Genomic DNA, 25,682 nt, shown 5'->3' on the forward strand with positions numbered 1-25,682 from the left:
TTTCACTGATTGGTTCCCATTCTAGAAGTGTTTTGCCTTTTTTCTGCATATATTTATTGCTACACCATTAATATGTCTGTCAGTGTGTCCAGAGTGTAGGATGACATTTCCACTATTTGTTCTAGTCTTTCCTGAGCCAGTCCAACGACATTCGCTCACACCAAGAATGTCCAACATGTAGTGCTGCATTTCATTGATGACCTGTGCAGTCTTTGATGTTTCATACATGGTTCGAACATTCCAGGCTCCTATATGTATTTGTGCTTTAGGCCCTAGAAGACTCACATTCATTTTTCTAGTTTCCACAATAGGGCTTTCACTAGGAGAAGTCATTCCGCTGTTGTTTGAGTCCCCCGTTTAACCTATAACAGAGGGTAATCTAATTTCGTTTGTTGTGGTTTCTGTAACTGTAATAGTTTTTACAGGATAGGGGAATTAACCCCATGCCCAACACTCCAACCTGGAGGACCAGGGAATTTGTGTTCAAGCTAGGTTTCCATCCTCTAGAAGGGCTGCTGTCCTGAGCTAATGAATCCATTCTATCCAGGTTTGTTTTCGAAGTTTACCATCTCCTAGATGAGTTGCCTGACTGGGCTACGACTCTCATTTAACGAGTCCACTGAAATATACACGATTTTGTAAATAACATTAACGGTGACCAATTGTTCTGCACGAGATGCGCCTTTCGGCAATAAATGTCTCTTCAGTGATGCTCGATGTCAACTTTTTTTAAAACCAAAACTTATTTTAAAAAAATGAAGAGCTTATAAACTAAATAAGTTATGAAAGTTGGTATTAAATATGACTGATAATATTTAAGAAATGTAATTAACACCCTTACCTTATCCACCCTTCCTAGTTTTTTGTCTCCCAACGCTCTGCTTTAAATCTCAAACTTTTGAATAATAAAAGCTACTTAAAATGAATTAAATTCCAGTACAGGAAAATCATTTAACTCAATTTACTTAACCTGGCGATATCAAATCATGCCGTCCTATACTCGAATATCTGAGATTGTACTTCAGAAAGGATCTTAAACAGCAACGCCGTACACTAAATGAGGGTAGGATTAATACAATACCTACTGGTGACTGGTTTTCAAGTTCCACTTTTGTGTTGGTCGCTTTCAATCATTGCGATCAATAAAGAGTTGATCATTTCAATCAACTGATTCAATATATTTCATTACAGTCGATGCTTTGCATTTTTGTATTGAGTTGACAGTTGGTGTTCAATCTTGATCAAACGAATCTATAGTTACGATCGAGGCTATATGGGTTTTTTTTATCAAGTTGACAGTTGATGTCAATCATTAGTATGTCGTTACGATAGAGGCTTCCCAATTGTCATTGAGTTGATTGGGTCGATGTATCAACAGATGTAAAAATGAACTGTTGTTGTATATATCGGTTGTCGATTACTGTGTAACTTTTATGTGTCGGTGTAGGGAAGCGAAAGCCTTCATATTCCCGACTGTGTCTTAACCACTGTCAACGACAGCCTATGTACCTTAATTATTCAACTTCTGTTCCTTATTCTTATCTGTTCCATCAACTACGTTTTCCTTTTCTCCGGTATAAGCACAAGGTTAAGTTGAGTTAGATTCCTACCCGTAGGTTCCAAATCTCTACTGATATTGGAGGTCTCTGCTTTCGACTCCTTGTCTTCTAGTGTTAATATATACACATTTTCTAGCCTAAGGATAGATTGGTTTGAAAAGGTGAAAACTTAAAATCAATTTTAAGAACATTGTCATTATTGCATCTATAAAAAGTGGTGTCGATTTTGAGAAATATTGTATGGCTGAAAATTACTTGTGGTTTATTGAAATTTTGCATCAACGAAGAAATATGAAAGATTACACTTTTACGGGAATATTCATGTCTATTTTCTACATTAAAATAGGTGAACGTGATATTTAATTTCTTATAAATTTACATTACATGTTTTATTTTTCAATTTTCGCCATCTTAATGATTATTACTAGTGTACAATGAAAATAAACACCTTTTATATCAGGGAGACTATCTTATATAAAGATGAATGACTCACTTTTGATAAATCAAAGAAGTTGTACATCTCTACAATGCATTTCTTTGGACTACTTTTGGGAATTATCATAATATTTTGTGGTTTGTAATTTTCAATATATTTAGATATTAAGTCTAATTGCATCTACTTTAAATTATACCTGTATTTTAAACTCATTCCATGTAATGTACATTTTATTTGTAATTTTTACTAAAAGATGTTTTTTCAATACCACAGAAAAAACTTTTGATCTAAAATAGGCTATTAACTAAATGTAATATTTAACTTGCAATAGTTTTTCCTTGCATTTTTGTGTATTGAAATTTTAAACAACTTTGTCATTAAACAATGATATTTATTAATCAGTATCTTTATTGTTTTTTTTTTCAATTGTTCCATTTTTCAGAATTATCTTTTGGCCTCGGTAATAGCTTATGCAATGATGCCGCAGCAAGTATTACAGAATGCTCTTGGAAGGCAGGTTTGCTTCTTGATCGTTCCACATTTATTCTTGAAAGTCAACCCTATTTCACTGTGTGTACAATAAGGTAAGTTTAGTAGTGTAAATAACGAAATAACGTTATGTTATCATACAGAAATAATAAAATTTCAATATTAAAAAAGATAAAAAAAAATTTAAAAAAAATTCTGATGAAAATGAATTCTGATCTTAAAGGCATTTATGAAGTGCCACCCCAAATGATATTTCTTTAGCTTATTTAATAACATAACGATAAAACCCGAAATATAAAAACAGACATATCAAAGCAAATATTGACTTACCAGTGAAAATCAGGACAAAATATCATAAAAAATCATTTATCAGTGGACATCAAACCACAAATCAGCAATATAAATCCACCACGATTTTGATATCATTAAAATCATTTTGCAGTCGTATGACCAGGCTATCCCAATGCTACGAGAATGTTACTGACAGTTGCCCAGACTACCGGGGTGATGGACCACAATTGATGGACAAAACCGCATATAAAGCATTCTTGATTGGGACATGCTTAAACCAATATGGTAAGTGAAAACGAAAGGTTGTACATGTATTTTATCAAAATATTAATGCTTTAGAACAAAAATTTTTTTTATATTAGTTATATGATTTTTGTTTTCATGAAAATTAATTCTTCAAGCACAACTGACACATATCATATCAACTTTTAAAACTGTCTATTGTATCCTGTAGTTGTAAAACTGTCTATTGTATCCTGTAGTTGTAAAACTGTCTATTGTATCCTGTAGTTGTAACACTGTCTATTGTATCCTGTAGTTGTAAAACTGTCTATTGTATCCTGTAGTTGTAAAACTGTCTATTGTATCCTGTAGTTGTAAAACTGTCTATTGTATCCTGTATTTGTAAAACTGTCTATTGTATCCTGTAGTTGTAGAACTGTCTATTGTATCCTGTAGTTGTAACACTGTCTATTGTATCCTGTATTTGTAACACTGTCTATTGTATCCTGTAGTTGTAAAACTGTCTATTGTATCCTGTAGTTGTAAAACTGTCTATTGTATCCTGTAGTTGTAAAACTGTCTATTGTATCCTGTATTTGTAAAACTGTCTATTGTATCCTGTAGTTGTAGAACTGTCTATTGTATCCTGTAGTTGTAACACTGTCTATTAGTTGTAACACTGTCTATTGTATCCTGTAGTTGTAACACTGTCTATTGTATCCTGTAGTTGTAACACTGTCTATTGTATCCTGTAGTTGTAACACTGTCTATTGTATCCTGTAGTTGTAAAACTGTCTATTGTATCCTGTAGTTGTAAAACTGTCTATTGTATCCTGTAGTTGTAAAACTGTCTATTGTATCCTGTAGTTGTAGAACTGTCTATTGTATCCTGTAGTTGTAAAACTGTCTATTGTATCCTGTAGTTGTAAAACTCTCTATTGTATCCTGTAGTTGTAACAATGTCTATTGTATCCTGTAGTTGTAACACTGTCTATTGTATCCTGTAGTTGTAACACTGTCTATTGTATCCTGTAGTTGTAGAACTGTCTATTGTATCCTGTAGTTGTAAAACTGTCTATTGTATCCTGTATTTGTAAAACTGTCTATTGTATCCTGTAGTTGTAGAACTGTCTATTGTATCCTGTAGTTGTAACACTGTCTATTAGTTGTAACACTGTCTATTGTATCCTGTAGTTGTAACACTGTCTATTGTATCCACTGTCTATTGTATCCTGTAGTTGTAAAACTGTCTATTGTATCCTGTAGTTGTAGAACTGTCTATTGTATCCTGTAGTTGTAAAACTGTCTATTGTATCCTGTAGTTGTAAAACTCTCTATTGTATCCTGTAGTTGTAACACTGTCTATTGTATCCTGTAGTTGTAACACTGTCTATTGTATCCTGTAGTTGTAACACTGTCTATTGTATCCTGTAGTTGTAAAACTCTCTATTGTATCCTGTAGTTGTAAAACTGTCTATTGTATCCTGTAGTTGTAACACTGTCTATTGTATCCTGTAGTTGTAACACTGTCTATTGTATCCTGTAGTTGTAAAACTGTCTATTGTATCCTGTAGTTGTAAAACTGTCTATTGTAGTTGTAAGAAACAAGGATCAGGAGACAAAACCATCATTAGTGTGTTAAAAGCTTGAATTATCATTTCACCAAACAAGCTATGATATAATGTACCGTTAATGCAACCTTTTTTATTTCAGTATATGAAGAGGGTTTGTTATGTATTGGAAATAAGCTACCGGAAATGAAAACATATGTCAACCAGAATTGTCTTTCTTCGCAGTTCTATTACGATACTGTATGGGATGCATACATAGAAATGGGCGACTGGAATTGGCAAAAGTTTTGTAGGTAAGTTTAATGTTAAATAATAGAAAGTTAGACTTTAATCTATTCATAACTTTTGGGAAGTTTCCGTTTTTAAAGCTCTATAACTTCGTATTTGATTGGGCTTTCCGACTGTTTTAATTAGAGCGCCACTGATGAGTTGTATGTACACGAACAGCACGTCTGGTGTACACAATTATTAGCCTGGTATCTTTAATGAGTTTTTATAACCACTATAGAGTCGATGCAACTGCTAATGAACGTTTCGTCCCCGAAGGTATTACCATCCAAGTAGTCAGCACTGTTGTGTTGACATGAAATATCATTTTCTGTAAATGTACTGTTTACAAAATTTTGAATTATTCGAAATACTAAGGTTTTCTATCCCCAGGTATAGGTTGCCTTATCCGTCGTAATTTATTTGGCTTTCCAACTATTTTAATTCGAGCATATAATACATGCCACGGGATGTTTAACACCAATCTATCATCATGATCATCATCTTCTGTAAAGCTAAAATTTCTCTTTTTGTGTGTGTTTTTTTTTCGTTTCAGATTGGTTATTCAGGGTATCGAATGTTCTGTCAACAAATCGACTGAGTACGGATGTTCCGATGAGTTTCGTGATATGTTGATATATTCATCGTATGTCCGTTTACCAATTGAGTGTCGTGAACCGAATTCAACAAAATTGAAATGGCTTGACATTTACCAGGAAATACCAGACAGCCTTCCCGAGCCACCAGACAATAATTCTTCTACTCTGTCTAGTTATTTCTCGACATGCTTAATTATAATATCCAGTCTGTTTTTGTTTTGCATAGTAAAATACACCAGTGCCTGAAGATTCTTAAATATCAAAATGATCGTTCATGTCTATCTAATGTTGTTTAAGATTTTTACATTTATGTCAAATCTTCACGAACTACAAAAAAAAAGAAAATAAACAATACGTGCTTTTTTTCAAATAAAAGGAAAGAAAACTTAAATATGTTTTCAGTGTCTTGTCACTTATTACCATTGTATTATAACTTTTAAGCTAATTTACGTAATTAGAAACTAAAGTTCCAAAACCATCAGACATGACCTATTACAATGCTACATGACCTATTACATGGCTACATATTTTTCCTTACCTACCTTCCTTCTCCAGTGGCGGTAAAATTTCTCATATTTCATCTATTTCAAACTTGACGAAATGATTTTTTGTATTTGTTCTCGTCCTGGTTAGGTTTTGTTTGAATAGCAAGTGATCATCAGTTTCTTGAGACAGATGTGTGCATGTAGGCATGCCTTTAAGACATAAGTTAGCTAATATACATACCAAAAACAACGATAAGGAACTACATGCATTGCTCTACAAAATATTTCTTCAAAATGTTGCTGAATGTTATAGCCAAGTAAGATAATGTTTTATTGCCCGTGAGACAATTATCCATCGTAAGGTAAGCCACATATGCCCCCCTTGTTTCCTCCTACCCCGTAATGACAATGTGAAACAAATAAATCAACGTCCTGATGTATGCTAAAACAGTATACGAAAGACAGTAACCAATTACAATCACTGATTAAAACCTATGCTTGGTACATGCATGTCGAAAGAATGTGACGGATTTAAACATGTCTTTGAACACTGAATCCCCTAACCTGGGACAGTAATGAACACAACATAAGAACAAACTGTATATATCAGTTGGAAAAGGCATGACTCGTCAGTTCGGTGCCAGGCAAAAAAATAAACAGCAGCAACAAAAAACAAATGACTAAAGACACAAAGTATCGATCTAAGAGTAGTTGCAGTTTCTGAAAGTAATAAAAGTTTCCAGGACTAAAATGTCAATTAGTACATCACAACGAATTCAGTATAAAGACGTCATATATGCAGTCTGAGAAATGGATGACCCTGGGTAATGCCAAATTATCGACAGGGTGTGGTCTTTAAAGCTGAATAGCAATAAATTTTTATAGATTAAAACTTTTAAAAAAAAAAGTTAGTGTACAATGTAGAGTGTAAGTTCAAACGAGAAAACTTGCGGCCTGATTTATATATTACACGGAAAACATATAAGACAGACAGCAACTAGCGACAAACACTGAATTCATGATATGACTTGGGACAGACAACGAAAGAATGTTGTAGGGTTTAACATGCGTGTTAGCGTATAATCCTCTCCTTACCCACAGGACAGTGGTGTAACTGGACAACGTTAGTGCAAACCGGAAAAATCTGTTGAAAGCTAGGGTTACATTGACTCGAAGTCGCGACAAAATCAACATAGTTCAAAGAATACAAACAAAGTACCAATCTAAGAATACTATAATAGTCTCGGATCATAAATAACCGCGAAGGATATGATCTGCGGGGGCAAAAAGTATACAATATACAATAATATTGTATTGACTAAAAAAGTGCCCTCATGAGAGCAGAATAATTACAGTTTACTTATCGCTACAAAACACACAATGCTAAACATGATTTCAACAAGGATTTGATTTCACTATACAAATCCTTGATTTCAATGATTAAGTAGATTAATAAAATAACATATATTCATTTATAAAAGAAAAACTGCATTTGATATACTGGTGAATAAAAACATTAAAAAACAGATTCCACTTGGAACACAAAATTTACACAAACTACATTTTCAATGCTTTTTACGTCCATTTAAAAGTTAATTTGTATGTTAGAAGCAGTTTTCCAGATTTTTAAGTTGATAACGGGCTTATAAACATTAAATACTACGAGAAACAGGGGGTTGGTGGATAGGGGAAAGTTAACCTTCTGTAGCGAATTCTACAAAATCTACAAAAAGTTCCTTTTAACGTACGATGTAGAGTGACATTCTCTAAATACATACGGGTCCGCAGACAGACTCTCCGTATTAAAATATTACTGTAAACGAGAAACTAATGAGAGGAACAAAGTAAAGATAAAATGTTAATGCAGAATTATGTCCACATGTAGAAAATCCGCAAAGAGGACGATCTCTCATTTAGTATGCAACAGTTACTGTAATTAATGACTGACATAGCCTTCGGCTGTGTTCTGCTCTTTGGTCGGGTTGTTGTCTCTTTGACACTTTCCCCATTTCCATTCTCAATTTTACAATAATGAATGTAAATTTATATACTAACTATTAAAATAATCTACGTGTACTTCTCAGAATAATTGCACATCTGTAGATTTTAAACTAGCCATCCGAATTCATGCGTCAAATAGACCATCGCACATCAGCGAACGGACCATCGCGCTTCGGTGTAGACCATCGCACTTCAGCGTGACCATCGCACTTCAGCTTCACCATCGTACTTCCGAGTCCTACATATATATATGTGTGTATAATATACACGTCTAAACATGTGACAACTTTATGACAGACAGTCTCAATCGGATAACACGTGGTTATACAGGGCTAACACCAATATATATATATACATATATAATTCGTCTCGAGTCAAATTTAGCCCAACAATGTACCTCGGATAACGCAAATTTTTGTTCTTCCCTCAGCGGGATTCGAGCCCTTGCTTCTCTGGCATCGTGGCTAAATATAATTCAAAAACTTGTATATGATATCTATGTCTTCGTTGCTTAAAAGTCAAATTAGTTTGTTTTCATCAGAAAGTTTATTAAAATTCTTATCATATCCTGCTACTGATGAAATCCTACAATAAAGCTTCAAACACTTATATATATATATATATTTTATTCAAGATAAAAAGGCATGAATTTGACAGATACAAAATATTACAAAGACACAGATACAGCACTAGACATAGTTTATAGACACTAAAATGATATACATGTTTACTAAAAATTTTAAATTAAGAAATAAAAAATAAAATTATGAAAATTTTCATGATATTTTGATAATATGATTAGACTAGATTAAAAATGAGTGACATTTAACTTGACTAGATTTTACACTGTAGCCTAATATCTTAGGATGACCCACAAAAGTTAGTAAAACTTATTTCCAGTGGGGTCCTTTTGTTGTCACTTGAAGTTTAAAAGTAAAACCCTTCCTTTAATCAAAGATTTTCTCCGTCTACTACTTGAAATTTAAACCATATAGTTAACAATTCAGTCGAAACTCGTACGTTCATTTCATGAATTTACAGAATGTGGTTCGTTGTAGTATCTTTACTATTGGTTATTAGTTATAAGTTAAATGATTCCGAAGTAGGGCAATCTGAAACGTGTCATTTCGGTCAATATTTACTTCTTTTTTATCAGATTTACATTATTTTGCATCAAACTGATTTTATATTTTATAACACCATTGGTGTTTACATAAAATAAACTATATTTATAGATGAAAATATAGGCTGAAGATTTTTTTTTATTAGCACGTAATGAATATTTACTGCGAGGTATTGTTTACCCTTAGCAACGGCAATTTTTAATGGTGGAAATGTGATATCTTTTTTTTTTCTTGTTTATATAGGTAAAATGCTCATACTATATCAAAACTGGAATGACGTAGTAATATGTTTTATCTGTAGTAAAGATTACTGTATTGCATTTCGTCATTATGTCATAAATTAGGTGGACATAACACCATACACAAAAAAATACGCAAAAAGAACGGACCCTTTATGAAAGACTTCACATTTGACTAAAATCGGCCTTCTTTATTTAGGGTCCCAACCCATAAAGAGCTATACTACACTAATCCTTACCCTATAGCTAATCGTAACCCTATAGCTAACCGTAACCCTATACCAAACCCAAACCATGCATATACATAAGTTATAACCAATATTAAACTCTACTAACCCCAAATCCTTACCACCATAGAACAAACCCCAACTTAACTCTAACCGTAAATAAACCTTATTGCTATATTTGAATCTGCAACACTTGAAAAATTGATGTTCTACAGCAATCACTTCTTCTTAGACAAATATCGTGTTGCTTCTATGAATAAGTTACACCGGTTAACTTGATATGTCATTGTACACCAATCTCAAATTGTTTTTATGAATTAGTTACACCAGTTGACCGAGGTCAATTGGCGTAAATGATGTCATTAAACAATTGGTTCTTACTGTGATGTAATAACATAAGCATTGTGACATAGGAAATTTACGGGAAAGTGCACGAATTCGTAAGTCGTCTATTAGCCTGGATGTTGTCAATGAACAATCAGTTATTACTGTAATATACAGGGTTTCAGCTGGCGATCGGCACTTTTGCATTTTGCAAAAATATAAAAATTGTGCCGATTAAAATTCATTATTGGCGAAAGAAATATAACGGTTCGTTGTACGTCTTGTTTATATTTATTGGACTTTTTCCCGGACTAGACAATAACTGGGATTTCACCTTGAACTCGTCACACATTACGATTTTGACAGAAAATCAATAATCAGCTGATTGTATTTTAATATTGCTGCCGGCAACAATAGATTAATTAATAAAGGTGTTGATTATATTGTTTAATGAAATTGTGTTGTTAAATGGCTTCATGTGTCACATAAAGGATTTTTTACGACTTTGATAGGAATAATTGTTTTGAAGTGGGGATTTTTATGATGCACACGTTTGGAGCATAGTTTTATGTTTCAACTTTTATTTGACGATGGTGCGGGAAAGAAAACTGTTATTATGAAATTGTTAAAAGAAAAATCTTTGACTTTAGCCTCTATCCTTCAATTTAGATGGGCAGTATCTGATAAACTTACTGTAAATTCAGAAATTATTGCGTGCATTTAATATTGCGATTTTTCAAGAATGGAAAAAATGCGAGTTTTATTATTGCGATTTCGAAAAAAAGTGCATACATGTCTATATTTCAGTTTTCAGAATGCGAGTTCTTATTATTGCGATACTCACCCAGTCGCATTATTCGCATTTATAAAAACCTCGCAATAATTTATGAATTTACAGCATTGAAGATGAATCCCGTGTCCCCAGAAGTCAAATATGATGATTTCCCGATTTATGCAATTTTACAGTATCTTTTAAAAAGTAATTGAGTGTTTATTTATTACAATGTACATTGAGGATTAAGAAATAGATGTGTAGAATTATAATAGATTAGACAACAATGCTGCGAACTGATGTTAAGTAGGAAAATGTGAAAAGAAAAATATGTTTAAGTAAGTTGGCGAAAAAAAATGAAAGTGGCAAAAAATATTGTTTTGGGTAAAAAGAAAATTGACCCAGGGAAAACCCAACATAAGCATTGTGACATGAAATGTAAAGTCAAATTTTACGGGAAAGTTGTGATGTCCATTAATGGGATAGAAATAGCGATACGGTGTATTAACTTTAACCCTAGAGTACAGGGACCGCTAAAAAGTAGACACAGAAATCATTAACTGAGACACCACTTTTACTAAGTGGTGAAACGATTCACCTTAGAATTGATGAACAATTGTTTTGCCTGGTTCAAATTTAGATTAAATTCATCTGTATTTCAGTTCAAGTCTGGATAAATTCCAATTGTCATAATTTTTTATCAGCCAATCAAAACTTGTGTTACAAATTGTTTCATATTGAATGTCTCTATGAAAATGGCTGGCATATGAATGGGTTCTAATGTTGAATGTTGGTTGAATAAATATTTAAAATCTTTTAGCTACACAAAAGGAACAACAAGTTAAATAAACAAAAAAAACAGAACAAAGGTAGTTAGCTTTAAGACTACATATGTACGTGTGTACATGCATAATAATTCAGTGTTTGGTCTTGATTATGTATCATATCGAAATGAATTGTAACATCACTACATGTAACTGGGAAGATTTTCAAAATAACATTAGTTCTGTGCTAGATTTCTTATTCCTGGGAAAAAAATCAAGGGTTCTAAGTAATCACTTAAAGGATTCTCATTCAAGAGCAGTTTTCTGATTTTAGCTGTTCACAAAATTCCTTTAAACACTATTTTGGAAATTTTTACCACCCATCAGACCTCAAACAGGCACATTTTACACAGACAGCAGTAGAGCTCTTTATTTGTACCAATTGTCCATATTTCGACAACATTTCTAGTTAAAATATGTATGATGGTTAGCAGACAAAATTCTACTGTTTATCTCCCAACTGGAAAATAAATGTGTTTTTTCTGAAATTATTATAAAATTGTGTCGACCAGTGTTAAAGGACGCTTGTATTATACATGTAGAAATCAACATTATTTGAATTGCTTTTCTGACTGCAGCTAGACATCCAGTGTCAGAAATATCTTATGATGAAGCAAACGGTCATGAAAAGGACAATGGAAAGAATTTGTGGTCGTAAAGATGACATGGAAGCTTAGAATAAGCTTAAAATAAATGACCAAATATTTGCATAAGTACAAAGAATCCTTACATTTTCTTTATATATGGTGTTTAATGTCTTCAGAAAGGGGAGAACACAAAATCAAGTGCACGACTTCAGTTGCAGTAACACAGGCAAACAGAACTGCTTTTGACTTTGTGGTATAAAAATATTGTTTTCACAGTGAGTTACAGATGTAACAATACTTAAACTAATTTCTCAATTTTGTTTCACAATGAAAGATGGATTAAATAAATTGAATGGAATAAATGTTTTCTGCATCTCTAATACATCACTCAAACGGCGTATTTCTCAGGTGAGCATAATGATGCTCACCTCAATTTCTCACCTAATTTGCATGTTACAAATCATGTGCAGCTCACCTGAGCCGCACATCATAATCTTACCTGAGCATCTCGTGTGCAAATTGTGAGAAACAATTGGTAAGGGCAGTGAGAATGCAGGAAATTTTCAAAAAAAATCTGGGGGCATGCTCCCTTACCCCCCTGGAAGATTATTCGCAATGCTCACTTGTGACACTTCTTACACATACATATACCTCAAAATATTGACAGAAAGGATGCCAACCACTGATGGTGACTACTAAATGGGATAACAGCTCTGCAGCATCATTCCTTAAACTGAAACAGATTTTAGTGCATTTAATTCACCTTTTGCTTATATTTTTATTCTAAAAGAATTTTAAATTGAAGTTCTGAGTCATCATGAGCATTTTTACAATTTGGTCACAAGTAATGGTCAGAAATAAACCAAAATGTTGTTCAAGCCTTTGGACATGTTAGACACTGAGTACTGAGTACAATTTTAAATTATCCTCATTCTGGTTTTGAAGATGCAAGTGGAAATTATGATGCTTAATTGACCCTCTTATGTTCCCCTGCATCAATTTATTAATGGAAAAAAAAACGTGTCATTTCTAGTCATTATAATGACCGCATGAAAATTAATGACTCTTTTGTTTATTATGAAAATAAAAAGAGTTTAATTCTGACCTAATTAGTAAATTCAAGCAGTTTTATTTTGAGTTGTTACAGGCAAGTTTTGAGTATAAAACTTGATTTGAATTAAATATATATATATATGACAAAACTTTGTGCTTATAATTTCTGTTATTTTGTAGGTTAGGGAACTGTGATCATGGCGGCGACGTTGCCGCCCATAAACAACAGAGGGCAGAATGGTGTTGGGAATAGAAATGTTTTTATGCCCACTCCACCTAGAGGCCCACCTAGTGGCAGATTACAGCCTATTAAGGTACCAGGCAAAGCTGAAAGGGATTTGTTTTTTAAGCAAGAAAAATTAAGACAACAACAACCTGAATTGAGCAAAAAGCAGACCACAAGGTACTTATTATTCATATTGTTTTATATATATTAATTACCAGCAAAAATCTTATCAAACCAAACTTAAATACTGCTATAAGTATTTATCAATTTAATCACCACTAAATTTTACTACAATTGATATGAATAAAAGGAGATATGTAGGTACGTATATATGTCAATGAAATAGTAACTTACTGTATTCAACAATAGACTGATTTCTATACCATAACCAAAACATCTTAATCTCCACTGAGGCAAATTAATAGTCTTTTCCAAAACAACAAAATTATATAACATCAAATTTGAATTTACAGTCTTTTCTTTCCAGAAAAAGTTGATAGACAGTTTGTATTTACAATTATCTCATATGTTAATAGGTTCAGAAATTCATATAAACATAACTTGTGTTTGGACATGCTACAAGATGGATATCATAAATCATTCAGTGAACTTTTTGCACTTATAAAACAACAAGAAGAAGAAAGACAAAGACAAGGTGAAGAGTCATTGATGTGGACAATGGTCATGTTAAAAGACCAACATGAAAAACTGGACATGTTAAAACAACATTTGTGTAAAGCCGAAGAAGCTGAAAGAAAAGGTATACAAACATTGAAATTTTAGGAATTTCAAATGTGACTAATGCTGTATTCTTGATTAAAAGAGCTTTTGTTGTGTCTTTTTTTAAGTGAATGTTAGAATATTGTTAACATTACTATGACACTTTTAAAGATGGTATTTTTCTGAGTCCAGACTCAATGTATTTGATTGATATTTAGACTATACATTGTATATATTTAGGTTTCCAATACCGGTATATGTTGAAGAGCTCAATTTTCATTTTACTGTTCATCTGTATTGAAATTTTTATTGAAAGCTGGTCTAAGCTGGTTTTGGCTGGCTCCGTGTTGAAGGCCGTACTTTGACCTATAATGGTTTACTTTTACAAATTGTGACTTGGATGGAGAGTTGTCTCATTGGCACTCATACCACATCTTCTTATATCTATTTGCTTGTTTGGTCAGTTCAAATCAAGATGTAACAAGAATTTAATAATAGTATATAAGGCAATGCCAATTGCGTCACAGAATATTAAGGCAGAAGACAAAAATACCTGTGTTTTGGCTTAACTTGCCTACCTTAAGATTTTTTTGTAACTTTTGAACAAACACTATTGAAGTCAGATTGTTTCCCCTGTTTGAAAAATAAGAGTTTGAAATACCATGATTTAAGATATTAAGTCCTGAGACTATAAAGAAATTAACAATGGTAAAGGATAATTTACTCTTATGAACTCATGCAGTTATCGGTGATTATTGTTTAGTGTGATTTTTACAGGTGATTTTGGTGAAGTATACAGAAGTAGATATGAACTTGCCAGGTATTTTCAATCAGGGGGAGATAAGTGGTTGGCTGATCATTTTTTTACAACTTGTTTACAAACCAGTGCCCAGGTCAAAGGTGATAATGGAAAAACACAAGCACAAGGATATTTAAATGTTGGATTAGCTTTAGAGGAACAAGGTAATTATGCAAGCTATAACTCATTTTATTGTTTACAGATAAAAGATTTAATGTAAATGTGGATGAATTGACAAAAACAGCAATACCTTTGAGAAGAGGTCATGGGAATATAGATGTACATGAGACAAAATTTCCATGATATGCTGGGAAATAATTATTAATGTAGCACATGTATATTTACAAAAAAAACATCTAAAGCACTGTTTTGGGGCTATTTATTGCTTTTTTTTTTGCTTTTTTTTTGCTTTTTTTTGCATTTTTTGCCTGATAAGTTATTAAAATAGTTACATATGAGCAAAAGAAAAATTACGTAATTGCTGTCTTGTAATCAAAACTATGGAATTATACAATAGATTTTATGTTTTTTTTTTCCCCAACGAAACAAAACCATTTTATAGACATGCATAAATGGTTGTTGATTTGCAAAGACAGTTAATTCAACTTCATGCAATATGGTTTCATGATACATTGTACATGTAAATTTAACAAATTCATTTACTCATTGTTTGTGCACATTGAGTAAAAAAAACATGCACACAAATCAAAAACCAAATATGGTAAGAAATGACTAGTATTGTGGGTTTTGCAATTGGTTCAAGTTGATGCATACACAATGACAGAATACTAAAGTAAACTTATTTTACAAGGGGATTATATATTTTGAATACAGCATATTGACATAAGGGGAGAGTAAAATTACTATTCAGAAATATTAATGTTATATGGTAATTTTGATTTCCATAAAGTTTTTTTTTTACTCACAGGAGATGTTTTATCAGCTGCTGAACATTTTGAAGCTTATTATAAACTTTCTGTGGACCATAGAGAATGGATACAGGCAGATAACTTAACATTCCACACAGATGCTTGTATCAATTTGTGGAGGATTTATTCTTCAATAGCTGCTAGTATAGAGGAGGAAGATTCACAAGAATCTTTAGATTATTTGATAAAGGCCCTCAAGTTAGCTACAGAAAGTAAGTTTTAAACCAGGGTTGCATTCAATATCGTAGCAGCTCATATAGCAGCTGTGTCTTATATATCTATCTATGTTGAACGATATGCTATGTAGCTATGCTATCCAATTGACGTCGTCGATAATAACCTATCCGCCGCCATTTTGGATTCTCTAGATAGTATGAATTGCTTAAGCTATATAGATCTATTTAGCAGCCAGACTAGCTATACGTTCAGTAGTCAAAATCTACGTAGCCCTACATAGCAGCTATGATATTGAACGTACCCCTGTCCATTTCAATAGTCAATAATTTGTCTGCATGAACTCAAATGAATTTCAAAATGAACCATATATTACCGATGATTAATTTGTAGTATGTAAAAAGTTTATTATTTTTTATACTTATATTTTGTAACGTGTCAACTGTCATATGTACAATGAGTATAAAAATAGAATCATGTGCAAAACAGTGTAGCTGAGACCAATGTTCATCTGTAACGCCCACAACTCACGACGTATTTATTATAAACATTTAAACTGTGGGGTTGCCAAAGGGTCTCAGTATATATACGAACTACAGTGCACAGTATATTATATACATATTTTATTTGCGATCATAAAAGTACGAAGTCGTCCATTACTATGTAAATTGGGTCGATTAAAAAAAAAGCTGAATATGTTTCTGTTGCCAAGGGTTTTTCACAAGTATAGTAGTTAGCAGAAAAGTTCACCAAACTATACATTTTACCTATTCAAAAACGTTAATGCAAATTCCACAAGGCTTGATCCAAATAGCCTTTTTATTGTCTAATAACTTGCAAATACGAAAAAGACAGGACAGAAGTATATTTTGTCTATATGTTTTGTGTACGCACACTTTTTAAAGTTGATCATGCATTCGTTCTAAAATAAAATTTTGACCAGATAAAAGTTAAAAGATGACATAATTGGACAACCGCAATTGTTAAATCGCTTTGACGTCCGAAAAAAAAGATAATAATCAACATATGCATCGTAACTTTTAAAGCCAGTTAATCCTTTTTCTTTTGCTGAAAGAACGTGCGATATCATAAAAATTGATTATCAAAAGATAAAGAAAACACAAGTAAAGAACGTTTAAGTATTCAATATAAATCAAAACACAAAGGTTATTCCTGATTAGTTTTTCGAATTATTTTATTTAGGCGCTGAGACCCTTTGGTGACCCCACAGTTTAAATGTCTATAATAAATACGTCGTAAGTTGTGGGCGTTACAGACGAATGTTCACCTAATCTCACCCAGTCAATGGGATATTTTAGCCTGCCAATCAATGGTCTCGGCTACACTGTTTTGCACATGATTCTAAGTGTATAAAATATGAAAACAACACGTTATAAATTTCATACGTCCAAAGTGCTTTTTCTGGATTTACCTTCATCAGGAATGCTCAAATAATGTATGATAACAAACTGGAAACAAATCAATGACTAAAACATTCAAGTAAATAGGAAATAATAGTTTCCTCTATTTATCTACACTTGTCCTTACATACTATGGTATAATCAAGAGGTATTGTTTATATAAATGCGACAGAGTTGTAATTTATTGTTTTGTATATTTTAGGTCAAGACAAAGAGTTACAAGGTATAGCATCATACAGATTAGGGCATGCTTATGAACAGAATGGAGATGGAGAGACTGCTCTATTGGTTGGTATTTTACCTCTTCTTACCCAGATTTCTTTGTTCTTTTATCTGTCAGACAAATTGGAAGTATTGAGGAATTTAAACACATTTGAATAAAAGCAAGTCTTTTTAGCTCACCTGACCTGAAGGGCCAAGTGATTTTTTCTCATCACTTGGTGTCCGTCGTCGTCGTTAGCTTTTTACAAAAATCTTCTCCTCTGAAACCACTGGGCCAAATTTAACCAAACTTGCCCACAATCATCATTAGGGTATCTAGTTTAAAAAATGTGTCCGATGACCCCGCCAACCAACCAAGATGGCGGTCATGGCTAAAAGTAGAACATAGGGGTAAAATGTAGATTTTGGCTTATATCTCTAAAACCAAAGCATTTAGAGTAAATCTGACACAGGGTAAAACTGATTATCAGGTCAAGATCTATCTGCCCTGAAATTTTCAGACAAGTCTGACAACCTGTTGTTGGGTTGCTGCCCCTGAATTGGTAATTTTAAGGAAATTTTGCAGTTTTTGGTTATTATCTTAAATATTATTATAGATAGAGATAAACTGTAAACAGCAATAATGTTCAGCAAAGTAAGATCTACAAATAAGTCGTCATGACCAAAATTGTCAGTCGACCCCTTTAGGAGTTATTGCCCTTTATAGTAAATTTTTAACAATTTTTCGTAAATTTTTTGTAATCTTTTACAAAAATCTTCTCTGAAACAACTGAGACAAATTTAACCATACTTGGCCATAATCATTATTAGGGTTTCTAGTTTAAAAAATTTGTCTGATGACCCCGCCTTCCAACCATCATGGCTGACTTGGTTAAAAATAGAACATAGGGGTAAAATGCAGTTTTTGGTTTATATCTCTGAAACTAAAGCATTTACAGCAAATCTGATAGGTGGCAAAAATGTTCATCAGATTTAGATTTATCTGCCCTGAAATTTTCAGACAAATCCGACAACCCGTTGTTGGGTTGCTGCCCCATAGTTAGTAATTTTACAGAAATTTTACAGTTTTTTGTTATTATCTTAGATATCATTATAATATCTAATATCTAATACTATTAATTATGATTTTAACCTTATTTTACATGATTTCCAAAGCATCAGTAAATACAGGTGAGCGACACAGGCTCTTGAGAGCCTCTAGTTTGTACTGCTTTAGCGCAGGATGACAATATTATTATTATACATATAGATATAATGATTTATTGAACAACATTTTACATATGCAGGTCAGGTAAAAGACCAGAATCATTTCAAGTGCTACATACATTTCCACTTGACCAGTAAAAAACAACATATTTTATTACAATAAGAAAAAAACTGCTCAATTTTTATTTCCTCCACATTCATTCAGTTACTGGAACAAAAATTATATTTTTGTCTAATAAAGTCTTGTTTATAACTCTTTTTGTTAGGTGTAGCAACATGAAAATTAAGTAACTGATTTTTTATGAAGTTGATTATCTAAATGTTCCTCTGTGCAAACAAGTATTGATTTGAACATGTGGTCAATGTCTATTATGTGTAAGAATAATTTATATAAATGAAATATAGGTCATTTTTCAAATAGACACAATATACAGAATCCTTGATGTTCGTTTTATGTTACTTAAAATCAGCAGGTCTATTGTACCTTTATTTTTATAGTAATTATGCTTTATTCTTAAAAATTTATTCTTTGAATAGAGTTTTACTTTCTTATTACTATAAAGCATACTCGTTTTCTCATTTGAATTGTTTTACATTTGTCATTTTGGGGCCTTTTATAGCTGACTATGCGGTATGGGTTTTGCACATTGTTGAAGGCTGTACAGTGACCTAAAGTTGTTAACTTCTATGTCATTTGGTCTCTGGTGTAGAGTAGTCTCATTGGCAATCATTGCCCACATCTTCTTATTTTTTTTATCAGTATAGTAATTTGTTTTTTCTATGTACACTGTATGTATAGGAAGTAAACAAAGTGGAATCAGCTGATTTTTTTTCATTTCATAAGTCAAGGAAATGAGTTGTGTAATTGTTTTCCATTTGATTGTTGCATGTACTGTGCATTATTTGGTTGTTGGTTGATAGTTGTCTTTAATTATTGGAAGTCGTACCACATCCTATCTTTATATTAAGGTTTTAATTTATTTATTTTTCAGCATTTAAATGAATATTTGAAAATTTGTACAGCTGAGAGTGACAGTGAAGGAATTGGTAAAGCTTGTGATGCAATCGCAAAGGCTTATGCAAAGTAGGTTTTGTTTTTAACTAGAGTTATCTCCCATACAATGTGCCTAAACATCATGACATTACACACTATTTTCAAGAATGTATGAAACAAAAAATAAGCTGAACTAAAAATTTAAAATTGTTTATACATTTAATTTTCTTATTTGTGAATTGAACACATATCTAGACCAACTAATATACAAATGCAACAACATTAACAGGATGAAGTATTCGTTAAAATAGTTCATACGGCCTGGCCAAAATATTTCATCATGAAAATTGACTGTAATTAATATACCGATTCTTCATAAAAATGGGAAGATCTTGATTTTGTCTTAGAATTGTTCGACTTTTGCTAGATTTTCCATCTATTATTAAAAACTTCAAATTAAACATATCAGAAATACAGCAATTCAAGATTTTACTAGTTAGATTACCCCACACTTATCTGATTATGATACATTGGCAATGGAGGAGAATATGTTTTTCACATTGATATAATTTATTTTACAGACAAGGTAAAGTTGAAGAAAGTATCACCTACCTGAAGAAATTTGTTGAAGTCGCTGAGAAAAGTGGAGAGGAAGTGGCTCTTAGCAAAGCTTGTCATAACTTAGGAAACATATTTAATTCTCTGGTAAGCTGAACATTGTTGATATTAAATTGAATTTCACATGTATTTTTTTTTCTTTAAAAATGTAATTACCTTTGTGGTCTTTTGTAGCATTCTTTTTGAACATATAAAGTTGAGGGTTCAATCCCTCAGTGTAGGTTCTAACCATATATTCTTGAGAACTGGTATTGTATTTTTCTCTGCTAAGGACACGGCATAAGCATTGGTCTATAATGTGCCGTAAGGTAACATGTCTTTATGCAAACTCATTAACTTAATAAAATCTGACTCAGCATGTTGTTCACTCATCAATACCATTATACATTTTCTTATTTATTTTTTTTAGGGTCGATATTCAGAGGCAACAGAATATTTCAGTAAATCTTACAATTTGTCACGGTCCCTGGGAGACAAAGAAGCCATCAGTACAAACAGGGTACAGTTTGGTATTGCTATGGCCCACAAGATGATGAAAGGATTAGACAGTCACACAGTAATGGGAACTCGTCCTGCGTTGGAAAGATTGATCGAATGGAAGAATGCTAGAGTTGATGATTTTGAAAAACCCTTCCCAGAACCTAGTAAGTTTCAGTTTCTCTACCAGTTTTCTTATACACTTTTTCCATTTGCCATTCTGTTTTTAAAAAAAATTATAGTTTAGAAAAAATATAGATGTCACTTATTTTTACATTTTATTGTAAAGGATTTTATTAATGTTTTACATTTTGATATATCTGTAAATATATATTATATATCTGTTAAATATGTTGAAATATCTACTGTATAAAATAAATGTAGTTTATTTATGTGTGAAAATGGAAAGTCTTGCTTATCTTTAAAAAAAGTAAGCTATCACATGTGTGAATTTCTCTTAATTAAATTTCTATTCACATCATTTTCAATATCATAATGTTGAAAAGCAGTATTTTCGGTTAAAATATAAATGTATACATAGCCAGTAGAACATATTTTCAAGTGAGGGGTCAGACAAGATAAAAAAAAAAGTCCCTTTATACAATTATTCATGTTAGGTAAGGGTTTTAAAGGCCATTGAGTTTTTTGCAAATATTTTAACATTTTTTAGGGGCTAAATATTGGAGTTCTTATGTTTTGTCCACAACTCCAACCTTTTGTGGTTGAACAAGTGTCTTCTTTGTCCCTTTTGATCCAATGCCTTTATTATAAGATTTGGAATAACTTTTTAACTAGTTATTGATTATGTAATAAGGACAGAAAGTATATATAAATTGTCTTCTGCCAATGTATTCATTGTAAGTTTTTATGCTTCATAAAAATGTTCATTATCACTGATAAGTACTGTAAATTCAAAATTATTTGCCTGCATTATCATTGCGATTTTTTAACAAAGGACAAAAGTGTGAGTCTAATGATTTTCAGGAAATATTGTATACAAATAATGTTATCAAAATTTGAAAGGCAAGTTTTTATTTTTACAAATTCTATGCTGTGCCAGTTTTCGCAATAATTAAAAAAACATTGGAAAATTTTCTGATCAACAGAATGTGATAATTCTAGTCATTTCGTTACTTAATAAAATTGATTCTATTTGTTAGTCCCTGAATGGGAGCTTAGGTAAGAGTGCATTGACAAAATGAACTTTGGTTTGAATTGTTTTGCAGCTAACTGCTGTGTTTTTGCTTTTTTTCTGATGGCATTTTATAATAGGCTTACAAGAAGAGATAATAACAATTTTACTGAGTGTTATTTTAAAGCATGGATGAGATTATTATTCTCATTGTTTACATTATTCAAGAAGTTATAATTATGCATGGAGTTTTTTTTTTGAAAAAATAACATTCATTACTTTGATAATGGATAATTTTCAGGTGTGAGGAGTATTGCTTTTTAACCTCTAACATCATTATTATATGACATAAAAAATAATACATGGATACCAGAAATGGTTAGATGAACACAGAGTATAGCACATTTTTGTCTCCAAGTGAATAAATTATCCTACATTATGTAGTCATTGGCATCCTCAACATTTAGGTTCAGCCTGTGGTTTTTGTTATTTTACTATTCAATAAATTTGTTAAACCTTCATGGAATTTATGAAATATGTACAGAAACTTCTCCATGATTAAGGGAGCAAAATTAGGAAAACAAATTGTTTTTAGTTTTCCGTATTTTATGGAGGAATGGACATAGTTTTTGCAATCTCCAAATCTTACCCATTAACACTTTAATTAACACTAAATAAATAAAAAATAACAAATGAAATAAATTTCAATATATAAAACTATATAATGAAATCAGCAAACACAGACGTGACACACTGTTCCATTGAACCCTTGATTAATTAAATCTCTAATTGTTCCATTTATATGTCTTTAACACTGATTTTACAAAAACTTAAGGTGAAAAAATGTACAAGTGAAGATGTCTTAGGTGTCTTTAACTGTTATTTTTAGGCCCTTATTGGTAATGTTTATTTCCTTATATATTTATCCCTCTTTCCTTCCCGAACACTAAGCTTAGCTGCATTGCAAGTTCATGGTGTACATTGATTTAAAAAATTGTATCTTGTTAAAGCACAAATTTTGGTTTTATTTTGATACATGTGTTAATGCTATAATACCCCTGCAAACAAAGTTTGTGAGATATATAGGAATCATCCTGCCTGTCTGTCCATCTGTCTGTTTGTGTGGCTGACTAGCTTGTTTTCCATCTGTATGTTCATTTGCCTTCCAAGTACAACTCCTCCTAATGGGCTGGATGAATATATAGATAAAACTTTACACAATTAAAGAACAGTATCTGAAGATGTGCTTAAAGGAATATAGTCCCAGTCCTAAATGTTACAGGGGGGATAATATAACTAATTTATTAACTTCAATATTGCAATATGTTCTAAAAGTCTTTCAAAAGAGCAAACAATTTTTATAGACTCAGTCGTTTATATTTTAAATATCATAAGAGTATTAAGGGGCATGGGTAGACTTTTGTGAGTTCACTAACAGTTCCAGTTAACATTATCAGTATTCACATACACATATACCCCTGATGAAGTCATGAAAAATAAGAAAAGAAAAAGAACCTGGTCTCGAGGAAATATAAATCTCAACCAAGAAAACGTTTGTTCAGAAGCTGTGTTATAATGTGTTTTGTATATTTTGCTATCAGTTGGCAACAAGGTTTTTAAATTTTTTCAATATTTTATTTTCAATAGAAAAAGATGCTGATATATATATATTTCTGGTACACTGATTAATAATACAGGAGAAATCTATACAAGGAACTTTGATCTTTTTAATAAATTACCAATTAGGGTCTAAAATTTCATTTCATTGAAAATGTGAAAATTTTATATAATAAGATAGTTTATTATGTTTTTGTACGATAAAAGGCAGTGTTAATTTTTCTGATCTTTTTAATATTTCAATATTTTATCTACAGAAAAAGAAGAGCCAAAACCCAGAGAGCCAACGCCCCCACCACCACAGTCTCAAGTGACTGAGGAAACTGAACAAGAGCCACAAGAGGAGGAGAAGGTAGACGATAGCAAAACTAAATCTGAGTTGACTGATGATACATCATCTGTCACTGAAACTACCGCTAGCTGAAATACTACAGACAATTAACATATCATTGTACAAATATATGTCGATTCAGTATTAAATCAAAGATTTTCTGCTGAATATTTTGGTTATTTCAAAGCAAAGAATTAATAGTTACAAAGTCAAAGGTTTCTTCCAATTTAAAAAGGCAAGATAATGCTTTTATATCCCTTCCCCGAAAAAAAACCCTATAATTAGAAGGTACAATAGTCCCTTTTAGTATTCCTTTTCCAATGGATATCTTATGATATTGGTGAAATTTTAGTATTTTCTCTATGCTGTCTTTTCATTTAATATCATCAGAAGTTTTTACTGAAAAGGAGTGCAGGATGTAATATAAATACTGATATTCGTTTTTAGTAGGCTTAAAATTTCAAACTTTTTTCCTTATTATTACAAGATGTCCTTGCTAGCAACTTATTTCCACAACTTAGATTTTTTTTTAAAAGTATATCTATTTGAAAAGCTGTAGGGAATTCTGTATGTCATCATTCTTTTAAATATCAGCAGTTTAATTTCATTTATGAATTTTCTCATTCTTGTACATTATACTTAATTGGCAGCATTAGAAATTACCTTAAATCTTTTCTGTCTTCCAGTCTTAATCTTGAATGAACTTAAATAGGTGCCTTTTTTGTATTTTGATCTATTGTGAGTGGCTTGTCAAATTTTGTAATGCTCTGTTCTTTCTTTCTTTTTTTCAACAATAAAAGGAAATTTATTTTTATATTTAGCCTTTGTTTTATTGTTATATCAATGTGCATTACTTCATTTCATATTTTATGAATTATTATATATTTATTTATATGGAAAATTTAAGATATTCCGTCCATTTTAACTTGAATATACAGAAAATCAATTTAGAGGTTCTGTATCGAGTTGTATTACAATTCTGTTTACATTTTTTGTTTTCATTTTAAGTGCTGCTTTTAAAATTGTCGATAGGATGTATTTTTATTTATGAAATGTTTTCAGAGATAAAGCACTTTAAAACAAAATTTGTATGTCAGAGATAACTGTTCTTTAATGCAAAATTTGCTTGATTAAGTTCCTATGAAACAAAATAGGTCAATACTAATTTAAAGTCCTATTTTAAATAAAAGTGTTTCATTTTCCTACTTAATATATTTCTCAGAAAAGAAAGTGACAAATAATATTTCATGATTAGGGACACTATCGTCACAGGTCAAAGTAGTTTGACATGTCTGAATGGATTTAGTTTTAAAGGAAGAGTTGATTTGTTTTGTATTCTGTGATATATTTAACTGATATGTAATAAAACATATATTTTCATTCATGTTATTTACTGATCTTTCATATACAAATTGTTACATATGTAAGTGTATGGAGATTAATTCATTAGAACATTTAAAGAATAAAGATTAAAAAGTACTTGGTATTGTTATCAGATAAAGAATGTCACTATTAAAAGGGTCAAATTTTTCCCCCTTAGATACATGTTCTACCATAGAGTTATCATTAAGTCCCAGAGTTTTCCTTTCAAATAGTTGACGGTTATTAACCTTTTCTATAATCAGTCATAATATGACAATAATAAAATAGTATGACAGTTATCATATGATGAACCCCTATTACTCACATCTTGCTGTTTTTGTTCAGAAGTTTTTTTTATTTTAAGTTTCTTTCTTAGTGTTTTCT

General features: G+C 31.7%; 1 protein-coding gene and 1 long non-coding RNA gene across 3 annotated transcripts; both read left to right on the forward strand.

The window, feature by feature from the left end:
* The first annotated feature begins 1,972 nt into the window (after positions 1-1,972).
* LOC127714466 (uncharacterized) lies at positions 1,973-5,720 on the forward strand. The gene is made up of 5 exons (XR_007987741.1): positions 1,973-2,132; positions 2,438-2,579; positions 2,927-3,060; positions 4,711-4,861; positions 5,392-5,720. It is a non-coding gene; the product is annotated as an uncharacterized LOC127714466 (long non-coding RNA).
* Positions 5,721-9,221: 3,501 nt separating this feature from the next.
* LOC127713923 (tetratricopeptide repeat protein 29-like) lies at positions 9,222-25,415 on the forward strand. Of its 2 annotated transcripts, XM_052219868.1 has the most exons (11): positions 9,222-9,287; positions 13,251-13,473; positions 13,833-14,056; positions 14,794-14,979; positions 15,744-15,956; positions 17,542-17,627; positions 19,760-19,851; positions 20,343-20,466; positions 20,789-21,023; positions 22,017-22,035; positions 23,863-25,415. In XM_052219868.1, exons 2-11 carry the CDS (start codon positions 13,268-13,270, stop codon positions 23,921-23,923), a joined length of 1,446 nt encoding a protein of 481 aa, XP_052075828.1. In that variant the 5' UTR covers positions 9,222-9,287; positions 13,251-13,267; the 3' UTR covers positions 23,924-25,415. The 2 variants fall into 2 exon arrangements, with proteins under 2 accessions (XP_052075828.1, XP_052075827.1); XM_052219867.1 differs by lacking the exon at positions 22,017-22,035.
* Positions 25,416-25,682: the final 267 nt, after the last annotated feature.

This window comes from Mytilus californianus, unplaced genomic scaffold (genome assembly GCF_021869535.1).
Source record: "Mytilus californianus isolate M0D057914Y unplaced genomic scaffold, xbMytCali1.0.p SCAF_9, whole genome shotgun sequence".
NCBI classification, from domain to species: Eukaryota; Metazoa; Mollusca; class Bivalvia; order Mytilida; family Mytilidae; genus Mytilus; species Mytilus californianus.

Coding starts and splice junctions, on each gene's coding strand:
- LOC127713923 (XM_052219867.1), top strand. CDS start 13,268: ATGGCGGCGACGTTGCCGCCCATAAACAACAGAGGGCAGAATGGTGTT. Junction 14,980..15,743: donor ATTAGCTTTAGAGGAACAAG/GTAATTATGCAA, acceptor TTTTACTCACAG/GAGATGTTTTATCAGCTGCT. Junction 21,024..23,862: donor AAAACCCTTCCCAGAACCTA/GTAAGTTTCAGT, acceptor TTTTATCTACAG/AAAAAGAAGAGCCAAAACCC.